The sequence below is a fragment of the Akebia trifoliata genome, chromosome 1, assembly GCF_017979445.1.
Source record: "Akebia trifoliata isolate Shusen 1 chromosome 1, ASM1797944v1, whole genome shotgun sequence".
Classification (NCBI taxonomy): domain Eukaryota; kingdom Viridiplantae; phylum Streptophyta; class Magnoliopsida; order Ranunculales; family Lardizabalaceae; genus Akebia; species Akebia trifoliata.
Genome location: NC_141375.1, coordinates 18,091,728 through 18,118,320, shown reverse-complemented (window position 1 = coordinate 18,118,320; position 26,593 = coordinate 18,091,728). Strand labels below are relative to the sequence as shown.

Here is a 26,593-nt window from a genome sequence, read left to right as displayed (position 1 = left end):
AAACCCAAGTACAACGAGAATAGTCATCAATAAATGTAACATAATATCTATGACCATTAAAAGCAGTAACTGGGGAAGGTCCCCACACATCAGAATGAACTAAATCAAACATTTTATTAAATCGATGCATGCGAGGAATATAAGAGGTGCGTGTATGTTTAAAAAGCTCACACAGAGCCCTGAAACTTATGTCCACTACAAGATGTTTTTAAAGTAGAAAATAAAGAACATAAATGCTGAAAATTAGCATGTCCTAAGCGAACATGCCATAAATCTAAAGTCTGAGAAGAAAAAATATGATTCCCGGAGAGTGGAAGCACGGATGCCGAAGCCGCAGTAGGTTGAGATCCAAACAAGTATAGCCCATCTCTCTCATATCCCTTGCCAAAAATCTTCCTCGAAGTCAGGTCCTGAAAAATACAATGAGTAGGAAAAAAGGTTACGGAGCAGTTTAGAGATTTGGTAATACTACTCACAGATAAAAGGTCAAGAGATAGATTAGTAACGTGAAACACAGAGTTAAGAGAAAACACAGAAGATAAGGGGATGGTACACTTACTGTGGATAGAAGTAAGTGACCCATCAGCAAGGCGAACCTCTTTATGGGTAACAGGAAAAATAGAAGAAGTAAAATGGTTAGACTCACCGGTCATATGATCAAAGGCACCAGAATCAATTACCCAAGTCAAAGGAGTAAAGCCAGACTGAGTAACATGGAATGCAGAAGATGTACCTGGGGGCATAGTAACTGATGGTGCAATTGAGGATGAGTGAGTATGAGCATGAATCTGATCTCGTACAATAGCAGCAATTTGAGTCTGAAGTTGTTGTCACTAGTGTCAAGGGAGGCAGGCATATCAGTAGAAGGAACTGATGACAACTTTACAGTAGCAGCACGAGGAGAAGGTTGTCCCAAAGAAGGGGTGGTAGAGGATCGCAACAGATGGGGATAGAGCTGAAAGCAACGAGACTTCTCATGTCCAATCTTCCCACAATGACTGCAAGTAATACCATTCCCTTTACCACCTCCATGACCTCGACTCCTAGATCCCTAAGTGCGAGAGTCAAAGAAACCCGAATTGACTGTTAAAGCCATCTGATCCGTAACTGGAGCAGAGAGATGCCAGGGGTTGGAGTCTGAGAGGGAACGACACGGTGACGACGCTCATCACTATCAATGGTCACAAATATCTCAAATAATGAAGGTAAAGGAGTGGTGTTAATGATCTGGGTCCGAAGTGCCTCATACTCAGGACGTAAACCCATAAGAAACTGATATGTCTGATGTCGAGCAATCCTTGTAACCACATACTTAGTTGCCTCTGCAGACAGTTCGGCCATAGACTCATAGTGAGAAAGCTCCTCCCAACGAGACTGGAGGAATCCAAAATAATCAGCGACGCTCTGAGTCCCTTAGTTAGCTTGGGCAATGTCTCGATAAAGTTCATAAATCCTCGAGTCGTTCCTAGCATGCGCGTATGTTTGAGTGAGAGTTGTCCATAAAAAGGAGACAGTCTCATGATACATGAACATGGTATAGATGCGTTGCTCCATGGAGTTAAAAAGCCATCCAAGAATGGTACAATTATCGACCTCCCATTGCTCAATTTTGGGATCAATAAGGGGTGATTTATTAATGATGCCTGAAAGCCATCCAGATTTCCCTCTACTTCCCAAATAGAGCTGAACAGATCAAGCCCATGATTGAAAATTTTGACCATCTAATAAGGCATTGGAGATTCGTTGTGCTGAGAAATTTGCTCCAAGAACAGTGTTGGAGTCTTTGGTCTTTTGATACGATGCCATTCTCAATCAAAGAAAAAAAAATCACCAAGCAACAAGTGTTGCAGTCGCAAGTCAAACGAACCACAAAAAAAATCAGCCTAACTGCTGCCGCAAGTCTCAAAGAATGATCCTAGGTGCTATCATAGGGTTGTAACAAAGTAGAGAATGACAGCAACACAAATCTGATTGCTACTGTCGTGGAACTGCACGTAGTCTTCAAAGACAAAATTTTCCCAAACAGCATTCGCAGCAAAAAACTGCAAAAAAAATAATTATTATAAAATTACACAGCAGCAACTAGGCTGGGCGGCAAAAATATTGGGCTATTGTCTTCACCGAGTTTTCAAATCATCACGGAATCGAGTGAAACCACTTCCAATGTGTAGAGAATTTTCATATGGACCAGATCCATCAAGAAAACCTTTGCGAAAACCCCCCACGAAATCAGACGAACAAAACTTCGAGAATCTGATTTTTTTTTTAATTTTTCTAAAAAACCTTCACAAATTCGATCAAGAACTCATCTAAAATTCTGGCAAAAAATACCAAAAAACACTATAAATCATTGCGATTCAAACCATGAAATTTTCGTCCAAACCCTGATGATGTCAGCAGATGACGTCAGCAACTTCTGTGTTCTTCGATGGAAACGTGAAAAACAAATAAATCGGATTCCTTGGCTCTGATACCAAGAAGAATTATAGAATAGTAATTCTCAAGTCCTCAAAACTGAGAGCTTGATCTATATATATATATATATATATATATATATATATATATATATATATATATATATATATTTGTGTAACCTAAAAAGTGAATAGACATAAATGTCCTTACAGAATTAACATAAGCAACTACTAAAGAAACTACTACAAAAAACTACAGTATTTCCTATATATGAAAAGGATGGGTTGTATTAGTTTGGATCTCAACCAACTGTTTTTCCGACTTCTGTGCTTCCACTCTCTGGGAGCCATATTTTTTCTACGCAAACTTTAGATTTATGGCATGCTCACTTAGGACATGCCAATTTTCAGCACTTATGTTCTTTATTTCCTGCTTTAAAAACTTCTTATAGTGAACACAAGTTTCAGTGCTCTGTGTGTGAGCTTTCTAAACACACGCACGTATATTCCTCACATGCATCGAGTTAATGCAATATTGATTTACTTCATTCTGATGTGTGGGGGCCTTCCCATGTTACTGCTTTTAATGGTCATAGATATTATGTTACATTTATTGACGACTATTCTTGTTGTACTTGGGTTTATTTGATGCATTTTTGTTCTGAGGTGCTTCCTATTTTTGTTAATTTTCTCAAAATAATTCAAACTCAGTACAACGTCACTGCTAAGTCTCTAAGGTATGCAACGTCACTGTTATTTCTGATGGGATTCGATCTCATCTTCATAAGCATGGTATGCTTCTTCAGTTGACTTGTCCCTATACTCGTAAACATAATGAGGTGGCAGAACGCATGAATTCCACCTAATAAACATTGCCCGTTGTCTTCTTCGAAGGATGCATGTTCCCAAGTTATAATAGAATATGACATTCCTCACTACGGATTTTCTCCTTAACAGCGTTCCAAGTCGCACCTTAGGGAAACATGTGCCTCTTCCTGTTCTTCGACCTGATAGCACTCTCTTCCCTCTCTTCCCCATTACTCTTGAAGTCTTTGGGTGCACTTATTCTATTCAGGATAGGACCCCTCATCGCACCAAATTAGATGACAAAGCCATTCAGTAAGTTTTCTTGGGTTGTTCGTCTATGTCAAAAGGGTATCGTTGTTATGGTCTTATTACTCATTGTGTAATTCATTCTTTGGATGTCACATTTTTTTAAAATGTTCCCTACTTTTGTACTACATCTTCTTTGCAGGATTCTTTTCCTTTACAGGATCCCTTTCATATAGTGTTGCCATCTTCAATTTTCTCTTCATCTTCGCCGACACTTAAGGTTTACTCTCGTCGTCCTCCCCCGTCTCCAACCTTGCCAACCTCCTCTTTGGACTCAAGTATACCCTCTTCTACTCTCACTCATATTCTTTTTATTTCTGACTCTCATTTGCCTATTGCGCTTCGCAAAGGTAAGCGGGAGTGTGTTATTGATCATCTGATTGCCCAGTTTGTTTCCTATCAAGGACTCTCTCCCTCTTATCAAGCCTACCTTATCACCATTGACTCTATTCGATTTCTTCTTTGTATCAGAAGTGTTGCGAGATCCTAAGTAGACTGCAGCCATGACTGCTGAGATGGATGCTTTGCAGAAAAATCACACATAGGAACTTGTTCCCCTCCCTTCTAGGGAGCGAACTATTGGTTGTAAATGGGTTTTCAATGTTAAATATATCTTGGATGGCACTGTTGATCGGGAAAAGACACGCCTCGTTGTTAGGGATTTACGTAAACTCTAGGCAAAGATTTTGGTACTACATTTGTTCCTGTAGCCATACTCTCCATTATTCGCCTTCTAATTTCTTTAATTGCATGTCACTCGTGGCCCCTTCACCAACTCGATGTAAAGAATGCATTTCTGAATGGCGATCTGACTAAAGTTATTTATATGAACCCCCTCCTGGGTTTTTTCATCTTCAGGGCGAGTATTCAAGGAAGGTCTGTCATCTTTTCAAATCTTTGTATGATATGAAACAGTCCTAAGCCTGGTTTCAGCATTTCTCTAAAGTTATTTTATCTATGGAGTTTTCCATCCAGATGTAACTCAAATCATACTTGCTTTATTAGCCGAGTAGTAGATGGTCGTTGCACCATTGTTTTGGTTTATGTGGATGATATTATTGTGACTAAAGATGATGCACAATGAATTGACAGAGTAAAGAGATTATTGGGTCGTACTATTAAGGTTAAAGGCTTAGGTCCCCTTAAGTACTTCTTGGGGATAGAAGTGGCCTGTTGACACCGTGGTATTTCTCTATCTCAACACAAATATACTTTGGATCTTCTTCAGGACACTGGGATGCTTGGTTGTCGTCCTTCCTCCTCCCCTATGGATTAAAATCATCGTCTTCATGCCGAATCTGGTGATTTTTTATCTGATCATTCTTCTTATCAGAGACTCGTAGGCCATCTGATTTATCTGGCCAATACTAGACCGAATTTGACCTTTACAGTTAGTGTAGTCAGTTAATTCATGCATGCTTCGTGCTCCTCTCATTTTGATGTCATTTATCATATTCTTCACTACTTGAAGTCTCGTCCCGATCTTGGGATTTTCTACTCATCTAGTGCTTAGCCACAATTATCATGTTTCACTAATGTTGATTATGTCAGTTCTCTTACAGATAGGAGATCTACCTCTGATTTCTGTACTTTCCATGTTAGTTACTTGATCTCATGGAAAAGTAAGAAACAGGGTGTAATTTTCCGTTCTTCTACTAAAGTTGAGTATCGAGGGCTATGGCCCTTGGCAATTGTGAGCTTATTTGGCTTTAGATCTTTACTGACGGAACTGGGGTTTCCTATCTCTGGCTCTTCCATTTTATTTTGTGATAACAAATCTACCATCATGTTTGCCTCTAACTTAGTCCTTCATGAAAGGACCAAGCATATATAGTGGTTGATATTCACCTTCTCAGGGAGAAAGTTCGAATGGGTGTTCTTCAGACAGTCTTTGTAACTTCTTCAGATCAGTTTGCCGAAATGCTTACGAAGTCTGTTGATCCTTTTGTCACTGAATCTCATTTTGTCATGCAGGGCTTAGTTGATATATTTGCCCTAGCTTGAAAGGGAGTATTAGGAATAATGTTTATGTTCAATGTTTTTCTGTTTTTTATCTTCTATTACTTCTATGTAAGGGCGTTTACGTCTATTCACTCTTTTATTAATATATATATCTGGCAAGCTCTCATTATGAGATTGACAATTATTCTTCAATTCTTCTATAATTAGGGTTGTAATCAATATTTGTTGGATGTACCCCACCATCTAAATCAATTTTCTCTTATTTTATCGCCTATTGAAGCTATTCCTATATCTTGTCAAATGCGTTCATTTTTTATTTTACCTTTCCTAGTCTATCCACTCAACATTTGCATCTTTTATGTGCTCAATATATTAAACATGATGATTCTTGACCAACCAACATCCAGCTCCATAAAGCACAACTAGTCCCACTATCATCACATAAAAATCTCCTTTAAATTTAATTGGTATGCATCAGTCACATAGCACACCAGAGAGACACTCTGTGAGAAGCATAACTTTCCGCTCAGGCATCCAATAAAAGAAGTCATTATAGGCATTAGAAAGCTCACTTCAAGATACACAATAACTACATCATGACTTTCCTCAAAATTTTGATGTTCTAGGTATCAAAACCGAGCAATAAAATTGGAGTGACTAGATTTAGAAATAGTTTACCATTTTGTTAAAATATGATTATTTTAGCTTAGACAAATGGTTGAGATTTGTTATTTAGTCTTTAAGTGAGGCTTTCAAGGTTATTTTCTTATAAATAGATTTATGAGAACATTGTAAAAGGAGACTTGGGTTATTTAATGAATATGCCTTTAGAGTTTTGTTTACTACTTTGTGAACTTCAGAGATTGTTTGGATTAGGGCCCACAGGAGGTTTTTCCAATATTTCCCTCAAAAGAAATCTTGCAGTCAACGGTTATCAAAGTTTTCTCTCACTTGGCCTACTATTCTTCAAGCTGGCTACATCATTAACATAACCAAGATAGCTTAATGCAAATCAATTATGCACAGCTAGACATCCAAGTACATAAGGATTCTATTGCTCAAATAATGTATCCCGTGAAAACCAACACAAGCATTTGTTGATCTTAACCATAGTTCCCTCTGAATCATGTCAATGACATTGCTATTTCGAATCTCTTCAACAGTGTACCAAGTCATAAGCAGTAAAAGATCATGCACACATCATGGCATATGATTTGTGGAAAAACAATTTTTGCATCGTGCCCTTTCATGTCAACAAAATAACTAAATGCTTTCCCCCCACAAGTGTAGGAGCACTTCACAAAACAAGCAGATGATTGGGAAGGTGAAAATGCAAGCAACGAATGCTCAAAATTCACGAGCTCTTAATCTGATGGGGAAATTAGTTATTCAAAAGGAAATAACTTTGGATAATGCTTTGATAATAGTGACGATGATGATAAGGTATTAATTGAGCTACTGTTTTGAGATAAGCCATAGAACAAACATACTGAAAATGAGCATGTATGGGAGTCACACCAAAATTCACTAAAATACTCATATTAGCAAAAAAATAAAAAATAAAATTGTTGAGTGTATATCTTCCTCCACTTTTGATCTAGGACATCTACAATTCTAAGTAGTTTCATAATTCTATTAGAATTTGTTTCTATTTTCTAGTTCTATTAGGATTTCTATTTTTTAGTTACTTTAGTAGTACTATTCTTATTAGTTTCTAATTTATTTCAAATTAATTTTTATTATTTAGGCCATAATTAGAAGTGTCTAATTTGAGTTCTAATAGGATTAGAAAATTAGTATTATGTTATACATAGGTTAGGAATGTTAATTTTTAGTATTTTAGTAGGATTCTAAATTGTTATGATGGAGTTATCTATATAAGGAGCTCCAAATCCATCAATTAACAAGAAATAATCAATCAATTCAATTATATTTTCTCTCTTAATTACTTTTTAACTTTATGCTTTATTTTCTTTCAAGCTATTGCTTGTTTATCAATTGAATCTATTGATTCAAAATAATTTTGAGCGTTCAATTAAATCTATTGATTCACATACTTCTACTAAGTCAACTCTCGAGAGTATCATACCCCAGGTAAGCCCCATGACCCTCTTATATACATAGTTCTCCCCACTCTCCAACAGATCGGTCTTTTGGAGTAGTTGGTTGGTTAACATGGTATCAGAGCACTAGGTTCATATTGTTATTCAATTCTTTCCACCCTTATGGGTGAGGGGGAGTGTTACGTGTATATTTCGCTCCACTCTCAGGTGTGTTACACACCAATTATGCCCTGTGACAAATATATTATGAACAAAGGCATTATATTATGCCCTGTGACACCAGTTAAGCCCTCAACAGATTGGTCTTTTGGAGTAGTTGGTTGGTTAACAAATATATTATGAACAAAGGCATTATAATAAGCCATGAATGGATTTAAGATTTATAGCAAGTTAGCAACTATATGAAGGGAAAAACCAGAATAAAACGTAAAAATAACTCTAAATGTCCAAACGCAAGCCACAGTAAAATATATGCAGATAAAGGCTACACATACATCAAGAGAGAGTCCTCCAGAATCACTTGAAAGTGATTTGTGTGTGCCTGCGGCTTCCAAAGATTCTCCAGCATTTCTACTTAGCGAATTTAAGCGGCTACCACTGGGAGAATCAAATGAATTGGGAGAACCAAGACCATCAATCGAGTGTGAAGCAATAAATAGGTGGCTTTGCAATCGTAGATGATCTTCGACAAGCATTAGGATTACAATTGCATTTTCTGCCAAAGCCACAGAAAGCTGAGCAGCAATCTCTGCTTCAGCCTTGGCATCTTTCGGTGACAAACCCTCAGCAGCAACACCAGCAGCAGCTGCTGCAATGACTTGAGTCTGCTGTGAAAGAAAAGCTGGATTTAGCCATTATTGTAGTTCTTTTGGGTGCATATAACAGAAGGTACTGAATGTTCCTTTAGTTGACTAGAAACAAGAAAAGTAAAGCAGAGATCTATAACCACTCTAATAAAATATAATCATCAAAGCTTCGTCTCAAAAAAACAAGGGGGGGTGGCGGGGGAACCAAAAGACCCCACACCTATAACGAATCCTAACGTTACAGATTGACTCTCATCTAAAAATAAAATCTTCAAAGAAAACACCTTCAAAAACCGGGTTAGAGATAATAATCTAATAAAGTGAGTGTTCTCGACCCTCGAAAATCTGATCATTTCTCTCCGTCCAAATCCCCCAGGAAACAACGAAGGGGAAAATGGCCCACAGAATCCTTTTCGATGACATAAAATGAGAAATCTAAATAAAGCCACCCCTCAAACAGAGCATAAATAGAGGGTAGAAAACATGAAAAAATGTTGAAAATCGTAAGAAAATGAACTCAAATTTCACAAGAGATGGCGTAGTGAAGAAGAAGGTGATTCACGTATTCCCCATTAGATTTACACAGGGTGCAATGATTTTCAATGATAAAGTCCCATTGTGACTTCCTTCCTAAACTCAACAGTCCTCATTTCAGATAAATTTGCTTTGCACTGATATAGAACTAGAAGAAGAAAATGCAGCCCGTAATGTCAAGTATGCAAAGACAAATTTATATAAAGAAACATAAAGACAATATCCCCAACTAATATTGCAAATTTCAAAACTAAATGAATGGCGAGAATGAAGTGATCATCCAAACAACTATGCCATCACCACACACTGTCAGGGGATTTCATAAATGTAAACTACCTATAGACATCCATTCAACACCAAAGAAACAGTGTAACAAAGTCCGACATCCAAGGAAATCTTCCATTTCACCATCGAGACTATTAATGCTTAGCATACCTCGATTCCATTTAATGATATATGCCTTTGATTGTGAAAAGCTCCATCTAGGTTTTAGAATGAAATTGTCACCATCTCAGCTTTTTTATTATTATTATTTTTTCAGATCCCCACTAACATAAAAGAAAGGGTCCCATATGAATATGCCAGCTTGCTAAGTCATGTACATGAACCGAAAGCAGGTCCAGGAGTAAGCGACTGTAACAAACTAGTTTTGTTTGAATTATTTTAGAGAGCAGGTGTAAGAGTAAGGCTGAAAATAAGATGGAAGGATGTAGTAAATAAAGATATGAAGACACATGCCTTGACTGAAGATATGGCCTAAGATTGAGTTCAATGGCAAACTAGAGCACATGTGGCTAACCTAATGTTTGGGATAAGGCATAGATACTGATGACAAGATAAGAATCCACATAACTAAAGAAATTTCGGTCAGTTAACATTAAGTTTAAAAATAAAAATAAAAAAATAATAATAATAATAATAGAGGAATCTACAAATACTAACATCAGGATATGGTAGTGAATCACGATTCCAAAGCAGACCAACCATATGCAATTGTGCCTAACTAACAAACATTAGAGCTTAAAGAGATGGAAGCTACCTGGACCTGCAGTTCTCTAGCAGCAAAGTCCAGCAAGCCACCCAAGAGCCTCCGCTTGAATACGGGCAATGATTCTTCACGTCTTCAATTATAAATAGAATTGCCAAAAATAAGGTAATATGAAGTATATTAACAGTGCTTATACATAGTAGATTTAATATGAAGTATTTGAAAAGAAAAAAAAAAATCTCTCTCAACATATAAGATAAACTGCAGGAGTGTGTCTGGTTGTTCAACGGGCCACGGTGTCCTACAGTTCAGTATTGGAGACCGATTACTGTTACATGGTTGTAACTATAAACCCTAATGAGTACCCCTTTTTTATGAAAATGGCCACATATATAATCCACACTTTCATGAGTTACAGCACATCCTAATTCCATTTAGAAGTACCTGATGCGTTGATCTCCAGTACTAGACCCACCAACCATAGACAGCCATTCTGCACAATGAATCGTAGCTTCAATATCCTGCGAACAAAAAAAAAGCAATGACCAAGCAAAGCAGTATGAATAAAATTGATAAATAGAAAATAAGAACTAGAATATTTGCAGGAGACACCAGTATTCAATAAACATGAAAAATAATTTTTAAGTATAGAATGGAGAAGGGGAGAACGGCTTTTATAGAAGTTTCAAGAATGCAAACAAGTCAAAAATGAAAAGGAATGCATCTTCTCTTAAGAGGATCACTTTCACCAGTAGTTCCAAGATTACCAAGAAATCAAACATAAAAAAAATGCATCTTCTTTAGGCCAACAGGACCCCAATTCTTTCACTAGTGTACCTAGTCGATGCAAACAAAACAATGCAAAAGATAGCTTAACCCAGTGATTTGCAAAAGCAGGTACCGAACATAGTCACCAAGTTGGGATTTTAAATAAGTTGGCAAGGGAAAAATTCAAAAACTTTGGTAAAATTGGAAAAAATCAGGGAAAAAAAAAGATCGGAAAGAAAATAGAACATGCAAGAACATAAGTTATACCAGGTAGCAAGTATTAAAATCCAAACAAGAATATATGAAGGGGGAAAATTTGAAAGCACTTTAAGACTTGTAGAATTGTTGACCAAAAAAAAGGAAAAAAAAAAAACTGTGAAGGCCTAAATAAACAGAAAGCCAACCTTCCATCCATCCTTTTGTCGCATTGAATGCTCTAACATGATAATCAAAAAGTTATGTATGAGATCTTCGATGTCTGCAAGGCTCGCACCATTTGTATATTTACGTGAAGCTTTCTGTAGGACCAAATAATTCAATTAGAAAATATAGCACAAGGATATAATGTGCGGATACAGAAATCATGGTATAAAAAGTGGTTGAAGTTTTGGCGAATTGAGCTATTGTTGATTTATGACATAGCAAATTGGAGTTCCTGTAATCTTTCAAGGGTTTCAATATTCATGAACAAAACATTAAAACAACAAGAAGCGTTTAAAAGTGTTTCTGTCAACATTTTTTTTAACATTTGCTTGCCTTTTTCGTGGGTTTGGGGGAGGAGGGGGGTGTTAACTGAGAAACAATTCATTAATGGATCTCAAATCAAAAACAAATTGCATATCTGGAAATCAAAATCTCTCCCTAGTTGCATATCTTGATCTTGTAATTCATAACAATATTATCCCCAGTATTTTTTTTAGATAAATAGACAATTTATTTTAATAGTAAAACAGGTGGTCGATGGACCAACACAGAAAGAGAGTATATAGAGCAGAGAAAATAGAAGAAAACAAAAATCAAAAGATGAAACTTGTAAAGAACAGCCTTTTATGGTGAAGTTGAAGTTTAGAGCTAACTGCACGCTTATAACAGAAAAGAACAGCTTTTCACTAATATAATTAAAAATTGTTTCACGAGGGAGATTTTATAAAAGTAAACATGATCAAGCAGCAGTGACTGCGAAGTAAATACATATTAAAAGAATAGCAAGAAATTTATCAAAAAAATTATTTGAGATCTGAGGGCCATATCACACATATACCTCATAATTAGAAATTAGAACCTCCAAAATCCACTCAGGCCATTCTGCCATGCTGGTAAGGCTGCCTCTATTTTCTGGATGACTGCAAGCCAAAAACAGAAGATCCTGAAATCATATAGAAAAGAATAGTTAAGAAATTAATGCCTAATCAGAATTTCAACAAGGCTCTTCGTGAGGAAAAGAAAGAAAGAAAGAAATTATTTAAATAAATGGCATGCTGTGAATCAAGTTATTTATAGCCGAATAATCCATGTAAAATATCCAAAAATTTAGAGAAGACAATGTCCTTGAATTTGACATATTCAGCAAAATGTCCAAACATCAAATTCACACTATAGATAAGGCAATGTTTTGTGGAGAGAGAATGGTTCGAATAAATCAGAAAGGTTTAAACCAAGTTGTTAATGAGAAAGGATTTTTACTAATCTCCCTCACCATGAACAAAAAGCATGTAAGAAATTATGCAAATGTTTACACAAGGCCTCTGGAGGATCAGCAAATCACCTTTTCATTCATTGTAAGTTATCTCTAGCATTTAGAGAGGAATATTCCATTATTACTTGCTAAATGCAAAGGTGGTTTTTGGATGACTTGGATGTTAAGAGGAAGATAGTTTGGAGGATAATTGCATTTGATGGGTTCATGTGTTTGGAAGGAAAGGAACAAGCATATCTTCAAAGACCTATGTAGCAAGGAACGTGAGTGTATGTGTCCAACACACTCAAGATGTCAGACCATGCCACACAAAACTCCAAAATCCCATTAGATATGTCTGTACAATAAAATTATTTTTATTTCTTTGTTAAGGAATATTAAAATATTTTTATTAATTAAATTGAGTGAATAAAATGACTACAGCTATTTACATGAACCTAGGACCACCACTCCTACGATGGCCACTAGTTGCACTCTTTTCTTCTGATCATTAGCGCAATTGCACGTTAGAGTTCCCTCATTTCAATTGCTTTCCCACTTCCGTTTTTTTCTTCATCGATTTTTCTTTAAACCTCAAAGTTTTCATAGCTATAGTAAAACATCAATATATGACCATTGTATTTGAACAAATTACTTTGTTGGTTGCTTTAATGCAAACTAAAATTATGACGTAGAATGGGTGTGTGCTTTCCTAAGGTAGAAAGTAGGTCAAGAAGTGATGAAATTTTGTGATAACCCAACTAATGGAAGAATAACAAGATATAGGAAACCAACTTTTAATTGTGCTAATAGAGTTGTCGACCTTTTAATTCTAGACCATTTGATGGTTCTCGCATTCCCAGTTACAATCGGTGTACATTAGAGATCGACTATGAGTTCTCTAGTCATAAATGAAGTAACTGCTCATATTCAAGAGCATCTATCCATGTGCAGGTCATTTGCAGATGTAGTATTAGTTGATAAAACAAGGGAGGGAGTCAACACAAAATTAGAATTATGGATAGAGATCATGAACTCCAAGGGAATTTAAAATAAGTAGAACCAAGACCAAGTATGTAGAGTATAAACTTAGTATTGAAACCCATGAGGTGAAATATCCAATAAAATCAATAGTCTAAAAAGACCTTGTAAACTTCCTGCTTTCGTTATCTCCCGATATATTATACATAGGTATGCAGAATTTGAGGAAGATATTGCTGACAAAATCAAAGCTAAATGGTTAACGTAGGTGTGCTTCAAGAGTGTTATATGACAGAAACTGATGAGGGAAGAAGATGATAATAGGGGGGGTTAGGGAATTTGGTTCGAGATTGGGTTAATATTTGGGCTACGATAGGGTAAACCCAAAAGAATTTGGGTCGTAAGTTTTAATTTTGATGTTTTACAATTATGACCACAATCCCAATGGCAAAAAAAAAAAATGCAAAATTTCACAATTACGATATTTTAGTTGGAGTTGGATAAAGCTTAAAGGAAAGGGAAAATGATCAAGGGTTGAAGTTTATGGGTTTCAAGAATCAAGAATTTAAGGAAGTTAAGAGAAAATAATAAATAAATAAATTAAAGATTAGAAGAAAAGAATGTTATATTAAACTCACTCCAAAATGACCTCACACCACACCCATTGTTGGGAAGATCAAGCTCAAGCTTTCTTTTTATTCATCATTTTTCGTTAAAAAAAAATCCTAATACAATCTATATATAAAGAAAATAAATCCAAAATCCTAATCAAACTAAAATACCAGATAAATAATCTAATTTTCATAACTTTCACTCTCCTAATTTTCCAACCCTAATAAACTTAAATAAAAGACAAACTAAAGTTACTAAACTAGCCCTAAGTATTATAGACCATGGGCCAATAAAACATCAAAATAAGCTCAAAAAACATAAAATTAAAGCTCTAAAACAGAAATCTAAATAAAAACTAAAATGTACTCTTTAAGTTTTGATGTCCCCATCAGAAACATACCAATCAAATTAAAAGAAAATTTTATAAGATGGTACTAAGACTGGCTATGCTTTATGGAAATAGAACAAAATGTTGAGCAGTTAAGAAGCATCATGAAAATAAACAACGAATAGCTAAGATGAAAATGTTGAGATGGGTGAGTGGAAAGACTATAAAAGATAGAAACAAGTGCATTTGAGAAAATGTAGTAATTCCAATATAGTAGATAAACTCAGGAAAGTCCACTAAAATGGTTTGGGTATTTTCAACAAAACCCAATTATAGCCCAATTACAAGAACTATTCAAGTAGGTCATAACAAAAGCGAGAAGACCAAAAAAAATGAAGGTAGATGAAGATAGTGAAGCAAATATGTACTCGCTTTCAATAACAAAATACTTGGCTCTAGAAAAAATGGAATGGAGGAAAAAGATTCAATAGCCGACCCCAAATAATAGGGATAAGGCTTTGTTGTTGTTGTTGCATTCGATGGTTCTCACAATTCATTTGAAAGATATGATATCATTTCAAACCTGTGGAGGGGCATTAAGGAGTACAACAAGAAAGAATTGCAAGGACTGATTTTAGGATGTGTTGAAAAAAGGGATTTTCACTAAAGAGAGGAGACATGCTCAACATGAGAAGAAAACTAGAAGATTTTGCATGATTCCAACAATGAAACAAAACAACCATCCCTTCAATGAATATCTACAGAATGATAGAGCCGTAAGTTTTTCATTATGTTTATGGCCATATTGATATGCACATCTTTGTCAGATGAATGTTGTCGCGATCAAAATCCTTTGATATGTCGTGCAGTTGTTACATGTCAAAGAAAAATATAACCGAAGAAGCGTGAGTCAAAAAGATGAAACCAATCATTGGATACTGGGATAGCATTCTCAAAGAGATGAGAAGAAAACCATAAGTTACATAATTCTGAAAATAAGGCAAACAACCAACCTACAATGCATATCTTCAAAATGACAGATCCATCGGTTTAATTGTGCATGGCCTTATTGACACACATCTCTATGTCAGACACATGTCAACACAACCAAAAACCCTAGATATGTTGAGTCATTGTTACATAGTCTAAGACATATATTATCAGAAAATGTTGGTCAAGATATAAACCACGATCGCATATTGAGCTAAAATTTTGAAAAAGGTTATTGGTATGTGTTTCGTGGACGTCGCAAATTATTTGGAGGATTTGACTTAAGGCATTAACTCAAGTTAATGCATGCTTCTTTTTGTATTGAACTTATGAGGCCACTCTCTTGCTAGTGCTTTTATTTTATTTTATTTTAAGTTTGGGATCTTGTACAATTCCCTTCTATTCCATACTATCTTTCACTATAGATTGTAACTATTGTATAATGAAAGAAGAAAAAGTAGAGGTTGTTACACCAAAATTTTCAACCAAAAATGCCCCCACAATACATTTAAACTTACTAATTATTAGGGTCTTTTTGTTCAGAGGGAATAAAACTGCAAAAGCAGAACTCCCATAACAATGTTAGTTAATTTGTTGAAATTACACAAAAATCCTGTAAATCTTCAAAATGAGATAAAGTCTACTGCAAAATTAATTTTGTTGAAATTACAAAAATAAACTTTTGTAAAATTAGATTATTTATTTGAAACTTCTACAATAATTATTTAAATCTTTACTATTATAATGAGAGTAGACGGAGCAGAGGGTTGGTTGAGAGTGGACACCAAAAATTCCCCCATAATAAATTTGTTGAAATTACAAGATTGTCCTTTTAATCTTCAACATTATAATGAGACAAGGGCCGATTGCAAAATTAATTCGTTGAAATTATAAATATACCCTTTTAAAATTACATTATCAATTTAAATTTTCTAAAATAATAATTCGAATTAATTGTTAAACAAAATTAATTTTACATAATCCATTTTTTTGTAATACAGGTGCGTTTGCACATGCCACCTACTAGTTTTTCTATGAAAAAAAGGAGTTTTACAGCCTTCCTTATGTAAAAAAAAAAAAAATTATAATGAAACATATATATATATATATATATATATATATATATATGTATGTATGTATGTATGTATTTTAATACTTCCATGAAAATGGTTTCAAGTTTTGGATGAAAGATTCTTAGGTTGATGGAATTGGATATTACTAGTATCAAAGCTGCAATAGCTGCACTGTTGAAGGCCTCCAGCCCAGAGGAAAAAAAACAAGGCCATTGAAAGAGTAGTCCAACACTCATCCCACAGCCCAATAAGTGTTACACAATTGATATAAACAATTTGTTTATATCATCGAAGCCTTATCTCAAAATTGGGGATTGGTTAAGATGCCTTATCCATAGCTTTTCAAAGCATTAAACATTTTTTACAGCAATCTAAGCTTAGTATAACCACATATCACTATACCATTGTTATAATAGTGGAAAAATGTACTATTTACAAATGGTTCTAAGGGGATGTTAATCACTTCAAACATCTATTTTAAGCATATTTACGCATCAAATGCATTGTTTCGGGTTTATCTAAGAATGTTTCTGATTGTCTCAACCTTTTTCCCACTATATTGTGAATGTTTCATTTAGTCTCAGGGTTTGTCTCAGTTTTCACTTGACCAAGACAACCCCAAGATGAGATTTTAAACCTGGCAATTAAGACTTTACTATAATATTCTTGCAATTTTAAAATAAATCAAAAAAGAAATAAACAAAATTCGATGAAGATTTGTTGTTTGAAATCGACCAAGGAACCCCCATAACCAACTCATATAGGTTCCAAAAGTGATACATGTCCATAATCATGCAAGTAACAACTAATCACAGTAAGTCCATTTATAAAATGCAAGTCAAGACAAAGTACTCAACAACTGTCACAGAATTACCCCAAAGAAGATGCTGTGGAGATACCTGTATGGCTCGAACTTGGAATGTCCTAGATGCATATGGAAGTGAACGAAGAAGAACCAACAACAGCTGAACATGCTCAAACCGGTGACCATAATCATAAAGGTTTAGTCCATCATCTGTTGAAGAAGCATTTATCTGGAAAAAGAAAAAGTATGTGGCTTAAGATTCTCATACTCAAGTGGCTAAGGCTCATGAGAAACAAAATATTTAGATGAAGACATGTAAAATCAAGGAGGAAAAGCAAGTCAAGTATCATGGATCTACGTTAAAGTTGTGAAATCTCTAGAAGACATAACCAACATCGATAAAATAGAAGCATGCCCACGTAGCAACTTAAAAAAAATCTAATGTCACAACAACAAAAAAATGAAAAGAAAAACCATCCATGGTATATGTAAAAGTAATATGCATAAAGTAAATATAATAAACCAGGTCTTTTCAAAGTTTGTTCTATCCCATTTCATTGAATGGAATCACAGTGTTTTCTCTAGCCGGAAGAGGTATCTTTGGACCATCCTGCCCTATGCCATTTGTTGGTGTCTTTGGAAGGAAAGGAACATAAGGGTCTTCCCGGGAATAGAGAAGGCGTCTCAAGAAGTGATCTTGGAGATTCTGGGCTTAATTTTCTTGTGGTGCAAGCTGATTAAGGACCTCGAAGGGGTGCTGTTCACGAAGTTTGTGTGTAGATGGGTCAAGCTTTGCTCTTTGTAGTTTATGTTTGTTTTTTGGTTTCCTTGGTTTGCGTACCTTGCTCTCTGTGGAGGCCCTCTAGTCCTCCCTTACTCAACAAGCACTTTCTCAATACTTCATGAAGATTGCAAGTTCATCTTCTGAAGGACAAAACACATCATCTTGTAGAAAAACTGCAGTTGTAACATGCCCAAACCATCTCAGTCAACTTTCTCTAGTTTATTGCCTATTGAAGCTACTTTTACATTTTCCAAACGATTTTGTTTCTAATTTTATCTTTCCCACTCTTTCCACTCATCTATCAAAACATCCTTGTCTCTATTCGACTTAATTTATTACATAATACTTCTTGACAATCCAACATTCAACTCCATAAAGCATAACTGGTCTTATTGCTACCTAATAAATTTTCCCTTCTTACGTGTCAAAGAAAAAAATAACAAACTTTGCCTTTTAATTTGATAGGTAAACGTTTGTCATATAACACTCTAGAAGCGCATCTCCACTTTCAACCACCTAATTCCGATTTTATAGGCAATATGATGCACGACGATGAGGGGAGATAAGAAAATAGAGGGGTTTAGGGAATCTCATTTAGGATTGGTTAAGGATTAAGGATTTGAGATTGGGTTTACGATTTGGGTTAAGATAGGATAAACCCAAAAGTAAAATATATTTTTTTTCATATTTACAACGATTTCAGTAGGATGGATGAAAAGGGTCAAAGAATGGTTAAAGGTTAAGAGAAAGGATAAAGGGTTAAAGATTTGGAAAAGAGATAAATGAAATAAGGGTTAAAGAAAATGGGGAAAGGATTAAGGGCACAATAAAATGTGGTTTGTAAGTTTAAATAATCAAGAAAATCAAAAACAAATGATTAAAAGAAAACCAAGAAAAGATGATTCTTGATGGATTCAAGAATTCAAAATTTCAAGAAAATCAAGAAAAACAAAATAATAAAAATATTAGAAGAAAAAAATGTTATATTGAACTCACTCCAAAATAGTCTCACACCACACCTATTGTTGGGAAGATCAAGCTCAAGCTCTCTTTTTAGTCATCATATACTTCATCCATTGTTCATTAATTAAAATAATAAAAAAAAACCCTAATACAATCTATATAAAAAAAAAAAAATCAAGAATTCTAGTCAAACTAAAATACCAAATAAATAAAGCTAATTTTCGTAACTTTCTCTCTCCTAATTTTCAAATCCTAATAAACTTAAATAAAAAATAAAGTAAAATTACTAAACTGCCCCTAAGTATTATACTGAGATCATGGGCCAATAAAACATCAAAATAAGGTCAAAAAAACATAAAATTAAAACCTTAAAACATAAATCTAAATAAAAACTAAAATCTACACTTCAAGATTTGACGTCCCCATCATTCACCTCGACTGAAAGATTTCGCCACTGGTAAAATAAAATTGTGGTAATTCTCATCATCGGTTGCGTTCCGCATTACAATATCTTCATTTATCTCTTTACCCCCATATATATTATACCCAAGATAATAGAAATGGTTGCTTCAGGGTATGTCTAGAGCTCATTTTTTACTGGACACACCTAATGGGTGCCAAAACTAAATTTACAATCCTCATACTCAACCTTAGTTCTACTTATTCTAAAGCCCTTACACTCCCAACACCTCTCTCCATAATTATAGTTCTATGTTGACTCCCTTTCAAATCTCATCAATTAATATTATATCACCCATTATAGTAATTATCAAAACTTGAGAAGCAACTATTTCTGGGATGGGTAGATATTACTTCATTGGATAATAGCGGATGTTATTATTGGTAGTGTTCATATCATGAGAAATGGCAACGAAGAACAATCCTCCCGTAACTAAAGATCAAATCATTGTGATGCAGAAACACATATTCAAACAAATAGCAACACGAACCATGCATAAACCATGAATTTCTGAAAAAGACATCAATCCATGGCCAAGAATGCTCCAACAAATAAAGGTGAAATGGAACAACCAAAAAAGATGGTCAGTGGAGAGACACATGGACATGATTTTTAGGTTAACTGACACACAAAAATATTGGTTAATTATTCCGAATACCACATAGTACAGTTTATTTAGAAGCAGCTCAAAAAATAAGTTTTGAGAGATTCTATTACCACACCAACTTTTGCTAACGCCACCCCAATTCATATGTAAATCACCAAAGAATTAGCACACATCTTGGGTTGGCATAAGCAAAAGTTGGTGTGGCAATAGAAGCTCTCCAAGTTTTTTATCTTTTATTTTGGATTGGTGGCAAGTCTCAATTTGAAGTCAGATACATTTCACTGAAATGACAGCAATTAGAGAAAACTTTGCATATTTAGTCTGTACTGCATATTTATATCAATGAAAATGATGCCAAAAGGACCAATAGAATATAGAACCAACACTAGTCATACCGATGCTCCCAGCAAAGACATGTAAACGTTGCTAGTCATAAGCCTCTGTGGTGCAGCTTGAAAAGCTTTTTGTAAAGCAAAAAGTAGTAGAGAAACTTTATCATCAAACATAGTGCCACCTCCGTCGTGCAACCCATTACCCAAAATGTTACTTGACAAATTTTGAGGAGTATGTGTAGCAAATTTCAGATGTCCTGATGTCACTAATGCACCTAACAAGCTGATGATCCGAACAACAATACCATCACCATTGTCAATATTATAGACATTATTCCTAGCACTGTCGGCACTTATTTTAAAACTAATACCACCCAAATTCTTTACAAGTAGATTCTCTGAGACAGATGTCATTCTTTCAATATTGGTGCCCATGAAAACAGCAATGGAACTGCCACCACTACTACCAAAGGACTGTGATTTAGAATAACCCTCTTCAAGGGAAACAGATTCCTCTCCCTCATGAGATACTAAAGCTTCATCCTGACTTCTTTCATGAACACTACTAGTATCTTCCAGAGCTGAAAAATCTTCATCATCGTTTATGCTAGATTTTTCTGAAGTGATATGGTCACCAGCTTTTGCTTCACGTTGTAGTAGGACGAGAAGTGTTTCTATTCCTCCACAAGACATAAATGAGTCTGCAAATTTTTGCGCTCTAGATGTATTTGGCTGTACCACCAGCCTATAGATTAGGTGCAACACTCTAGCAACCTGCGAAAGGCACATCAATAGAAGTGTAGTCCAAATAAAACGATCATACAAGAATTGACATAGAGTTTATGCTAGATTTTTAATTTGTGAAGACATTTCCAGAAATAGCAGAACTGCAAACATGAGAATTCAGCATTTAGATGATCCCAAAACAACACATGCACAAAAGAGATATGACATCAAGGTTAAAAAATAAATAAATTTTGAAGGAGTATAAGCAAAAAAGCAAGAATCACTTCTTAAACAAGTACGGAATTTTGTGAAGATATATTCCAGAACAGAAAACTGTAGAAAATGAGGATTTTTTAACATCTCTGATTATCAGACAAAATCGAATATAAGGTCAATATGTATGTTTATATATAGTAATTAGTGAGTGACGGGGAGTTTGAACCCAGATCGTGGTATCAACCACAAAGCCATACCAACTTACTGAACTGGCACCTTCACGCACACGCGACATATTCAAGAAATACATACATACACATGTTTTTGCTTACATACATACATACATATATATATATAAGTTAGATTCCAGTGACTCGTGAAGAATAACTCATGACAAAAACACATGATCCAAACCATTTAAACACAAAACACAAAGGTTGACATTTATCCTCGAGATGGGTATTCCCAAGATGTGTGTTATTGGGATACACCATAGATCTTGACCATTGGATTTCATGTTTATGCGATCAAGATCATGCGTTTTCTCACAAGTCATTCTTCATGAGTCATATATATTTGCAGTTATCAACTAAACCATTGAACTCAAATCAAACTCTAAAATACCTTGGTTTACTTAACATCAATTACACGAGAGACTAACATATAATATTTAAGTGTAACAAAGAATAATGAAAACAGATAGGAAAGGAGATTCTAAAACACATAAGTTTACCAAAAATATATTTATAACCTATCAAAAAAAAAAACACTCTCAGTAAATTTATCACATATCCTACCTGATTAGGTTGAGGGCAGTCAACTACAAACCCAATCAAACAACGGACATCATCAAAAGCCATTGAAGGCGCTGCCCCTCCCACTAGGAGTTCAATAACCACTAAGAGCTCGTCAACCAACGCATTTACTTCACCAACTCGTCGTGGAGCCTCAAGGAGTGAAAAAGTGTCCAAGGAGTCCTTTTCACGAATAACCCAATAGCATCTCCGACAGCTATCAAGAAGAATCTGAACGGCATTAGCATCTCGCATTGCTAATGACTCGGTGAAAACCATGTCCGCAAGAGAAGATAGAAGCTTCTTCTGAAGTCCATAGTTGCATAAGCTCCACATTTTCAGATCCAACAACAAAGTACTAAAAAGTTGCACTTTGAGTGAATGATTGCTTTTCTGGGATTGGCATAGAGACACAACAGCTGCAACAAGTTCTTCATCTCCAAGCCCATTTTGCTTTCCAAGATCAAGTGAAGACAAAGTTTGAAGGAGGTAGTTTAATATTCTTGACAAGACCTCAGGACCACTTGTGCGACGCAACTCTTCGTTATTTCCAGGATGTTGTATGGTCATGGAGATAATTCTGAATATTGAAGCGGAAAGGGAAGCTGTGGCTAAAGATAATGGAGAAGTCCCATGCAGTGGTTCCAAGCTATCTTTTTGCACATTGCTTACTGCCAGTGGAAGCAAAGACATGGGTCCACCATAGGCCAAGGCCCATAAAGCCTCAGCTGGGCGCATTCGACTAGCAATGTGAACTTGCCCAAGAACCTCAGCAGGTCTTCGATGCGTTCCTGATAAATGACAAAATTTTCAATAATGATAAAAAAATACACACATTCCCCAAGAATCATAGCTAAATATATCAACAAGGGAGAATATTAGAAATTTGCTAGTAATTTAACAGAACTTTACGACATAGGAGAGGTTTGCAACAGACCAAAACTTTTAAAAAAAGCTACAAATTTTATCTTAACTCACTCACATCAATTATCGTGCATAATAGTATTTGATTTAAAAAGATATATTTTGCGATTTTATGTTTTAGGATGTATATAAAAAATTATTAACAAATTACAAGGTAGTTCCTTGAGCATCTGGGACATGACCAATAAGAAGAAAGCTCAAAATGGAAGCAAAATCTCATGGAAAACAATAGTCATGACCATGGTTTAAATCTCGTCTAGAGGCATTATATCGGTCAGAGGACAAGATTGGTCTCAAATGATGCATTACAAAACATGCCAAGACAAACCAGAGATACTCTTCCATAGGCCAGTTCCGATCATCATCAAAGAACAAGTCATCTAGGCCAAGACATAAGGCAATACAAAATTTGAACCATGCTCTTCCCTCATGAAATCAATGGAACTCTTACCCGAGGTTTTCTCAATGCAATGCCTCGGATGTGAGAAAAACCGACTATCTGGATCGAGACAATCTGAAAAATTCAATGTTTCAAGAGGTCGTATAGTCTGCATTGGCTTTGTTGTTCTTTTGGTGTAAACTTTACGAAGAATTTAAAGGCATCTTTTTTGAAGATTTTCTTGTAAGATGGGACAGGGTATGTAATCTTGGGGAAAGGTAGTTGCTAAATGTTGGGTTTTTGTTCTTGGTTGTTTTGCTTGTTTGTACTCTCTTGGTCTGGTCACCTCGACCACCCTTTTTAATATAATTCATCTTTACCTACCAAAAAAAAACATGTTTCAGGTTAAATGCCTCCTTACAGTCTTGACTGAAAATGAAATTTCTTGGCCATAACATTCCGAGACAGTAGTAAACTTTAATGGCTGATTATTTTCTTTGATAAGTTATGATTACTCTTTTGAGGAAATTAGGTTGCCAATTCTTTTATCATAAAATTGGTATTTCTTAGAAGTCAAAAACAGGCTTAAGCCAAAATGCATATTTAGTGTGGGAAAGAATGTCATTGCAGAAAATTTTGTGGAAGTTGCTTCCATTTGCAATGTGCTGGGCATTGTGGCTAGAATGGAAAAGGAGATGCTTTCTAGGAGTGGAGGCCTCTTCTCAGGATATTAGATTGTCAGTTCTTAGGTTGCTGCTTTTTTTCAGTGCAAACTTTTTGTTGAGTTCAAATGTGTATTTTTTGAAGAATTTACTTTTAGGTCTGGCTATGTGTTCCAGGTAGCTCTTCTCTTGTTTTTGTTTTCCTTCTCTTTTAGGTCGGACATCTCAACAGCCTTGTATATACTTATCAAAACAAAAAAAAAAAAAAAACATATCAATAAACAATTGCGTTAAATATTTCAAATGAGAATATTTGGATCTAGATTTAGATGAAAAGTGACGTACACACAAAAAGGGACAATTTCAGTTTTCGTATAATCACATGGCCTAAACATGTGCAACTCGTTATATCATCATCATTGTAATCAAAGCTTTATACCAAAAAACTTGGGTCAGCTTAACAAATACGTTCCTCCATTCAAATTCAATTAAAATGCCTTTTTTAATAGAAAGTACAGTCAAATAGTGCATTAGTAAAAATGAAAGTAGAAACAATCTGGCCAACCTGCAGCACCGGAAGGGGAAGCATCTGGACAGAAGCGCCCACTAAGCAACTTAGGGTGATAGAGAAGGTGAAGGCTTCCTCCGATCTCTGCATCCAAGAGTGAACTTTCTTCAGCCAAACTCTGCACATGATCATTAGTTGCTAGCCATGGTAAGCCAGCTCCACTACCAAAACAAGGTAGCACATCTCCTCCCCTAGAAGCTAACCGAGCCATCCTCTCTGGCCCAATTGTCTCCCTAAATATATAAATCGGACCCATTTCAGCAAATAATGGACATTGACGCCGACGTCGTTGCAATCCAGCCATCGTTGGAGGAGGGTTAGTCCCGATACAACAAAAAGCTAAAGGCTTTGAGATTCGTGGGAACTCAAATGGACGGCTTTCGTATAAAGAACCATCAATAAACAATCTCAGTTCACTCTCTGCTTTACCAAGTAAACCCTGCTTGCAAGTATGTTCGAGACCGATAAAATACCAATGTTGTGGCTTGAATGCATGTGTGAAATGCAAGGACGCTTTCTTTCCCTTTCCACTACCACTTTCAACTACCAAAAACTGTGCATGGAAATAAGCTTCTATTCCCTGATTATCAGCAGATAAGAAACTGAACAATCTCGGCATGTGTGCCGTACCTTCGCCCGCGAGTGCACTTGCCGCAGCTGCAGCCGACATAGCCGAGGATTTTCCAGACCTGGCTGCAGCAGCCGCGGCAATTGCTGCAGCGGCTGTGGCCGTATTTAGAGTGTCGGCAAATGATTCAATATAAATCCATGTAGCGAATGCGTAACCATTAGTGAACGGCCAACGACTCTCACCCGGACCAAGTAAACCCGAGCTTTCACCGTCAAACTCGAATGTACATGCCGGACCCCTAGTTTCCTTCCCACTCATGGCCTTTTCTAATGCTAGCATCAAATGGTTGGCCCAGACTGTTGTAAGTGTTTTCGTGATAACTTGAAGCCACCTATGTAAATCAATTACACTAAGTGAATGTGCCGCCAAGTATTGGATGCAATAAAACAAAGGTGCACCATCCCAATGAGAATTTGAACCTATTTGTATTTCCTGAACAAAAATCTTCTCGGCCGACCCTAAAAGAACTCCAAGTAGACCGGCTATGGAACACATTGATCGGTTTCTTGTGCAAGCCTTCAATATTGCAAGCAATCCTCTAACCATCCGTGTCCTCGGTGACATGATGTGACCATGATCGTAATCATCCCCTTGACAAGGAAGCGAAGGGATGAGCTCACCCGCGACAATGGCAGCTCGAGAATTCAACATCACACTAGGTGGATTATTATCTTCTCCGTCTTCTTCAAGCATTCGACACCACCCATTGTGGCAAGAAGAGCATCAACTACCAACACAGGAGTGGAATCTATTTCATCTTCTCTACCAAAAGTTTCCTCACCAGATACAACACGTTTCAGCTTTTCCAAGCCTTCAAGTTTGCCCATTATTGCAGAATCCACCAAATGTAAGAGCTCTGGAGACACATTGGGCATAGTAGGTGGTTTGAGCTTGGGTTTCGAGGATGGTGAACTGAAAATTTGAGAAGGAGGAGGAGAAGAGTAATCTCCTCCGTAGAAACTCGACAAAGATTCAAAACTACCCGAAGAAGGAGACTCTTTGATATTATCCCAACCCAATTGTCTCTCAGAACTAGGGCTTGTACCGAGCATCTCTGGATCGTCAGCTAAAGCAACACTATCCATTTCTGTCGCAGCTTTACTAATAGAATATTCCGATGGGATCTCCTCGAGAGTCACGATATCCGAAGTAGATGATGATGGGATTGAATCCACATTGCCCAGAGATTCCAGTACGTTATTTCTCTCTTGATCTGTTAAAGATACCGCCTCAAATTTCTCTTCTACATCTACATCTACATCTTGTGATCCCTCCGCAATCGAATTTACAGAACTCAGCCCTTGCAAGTCCCCATTTTTTTTAATTTCGATCTCGATCTCATCTTCCCCAGATTCTCTGTTTTCTTCTACAATTTCAATTTCATTTCTTCCCCTCTCGGATCCCTCCCCAGAAATTTCTCCTCGTTCTTGTGCTT

General features: G+C 36.0%; 1 protein-coding gene across 4 annotated transcripts; it reads right to left on the bottom strand.

Annotated features, from left to right (window-relative positions):
- Positions 1 to 23: 23 nt before the first annotated feature.
- LOC147410809 (BEACH domain-containing protein C2-like) lies at positions 24 to 25,852 on the bottom strand. Of its 4 annotated transcripts, none has more exons than XM_086440347.1 (10): positions 24,525 to 25,852; positions 21,998 to 22,785; positions 20,322 to 21,032; positions 17,207 to 17,341; positions 11,910 to 12,014; positions 11,053 to 11,166; positions 10,325 to 10,401; positions 9,932 to 10,013; positions 8,047 to 8,379; positions 24 to 410 (listed from the first exon to the last, which is right to left on the bottom strand). In XM_086440347.1, exons 1-10 carry the CDS (start codon positions 25,849 to 25,851, stop codon positions 168 to 170), a joined length of 3,915 nt encoding a protein of 1,304 aa, XP_086296473.1. In that variant the 5' UTR covers position 25,852; the 3' UTR covers positions 24 to 167. The 4 variants fall into 4 exon arrangements, with proteins under 4 accessions (XP_086296473.1, XP_086296481.1, XP_086296487.1 ...); XM_086440355.1 differs by having other exon boundaries at positions 8,047 to 8,376; XM_086440361.1 differs by having other exon boundaries at positions 9,938 to 10,013.
- Positions 25,853 to 26,593: the final 741 nt, after the last annotated feature.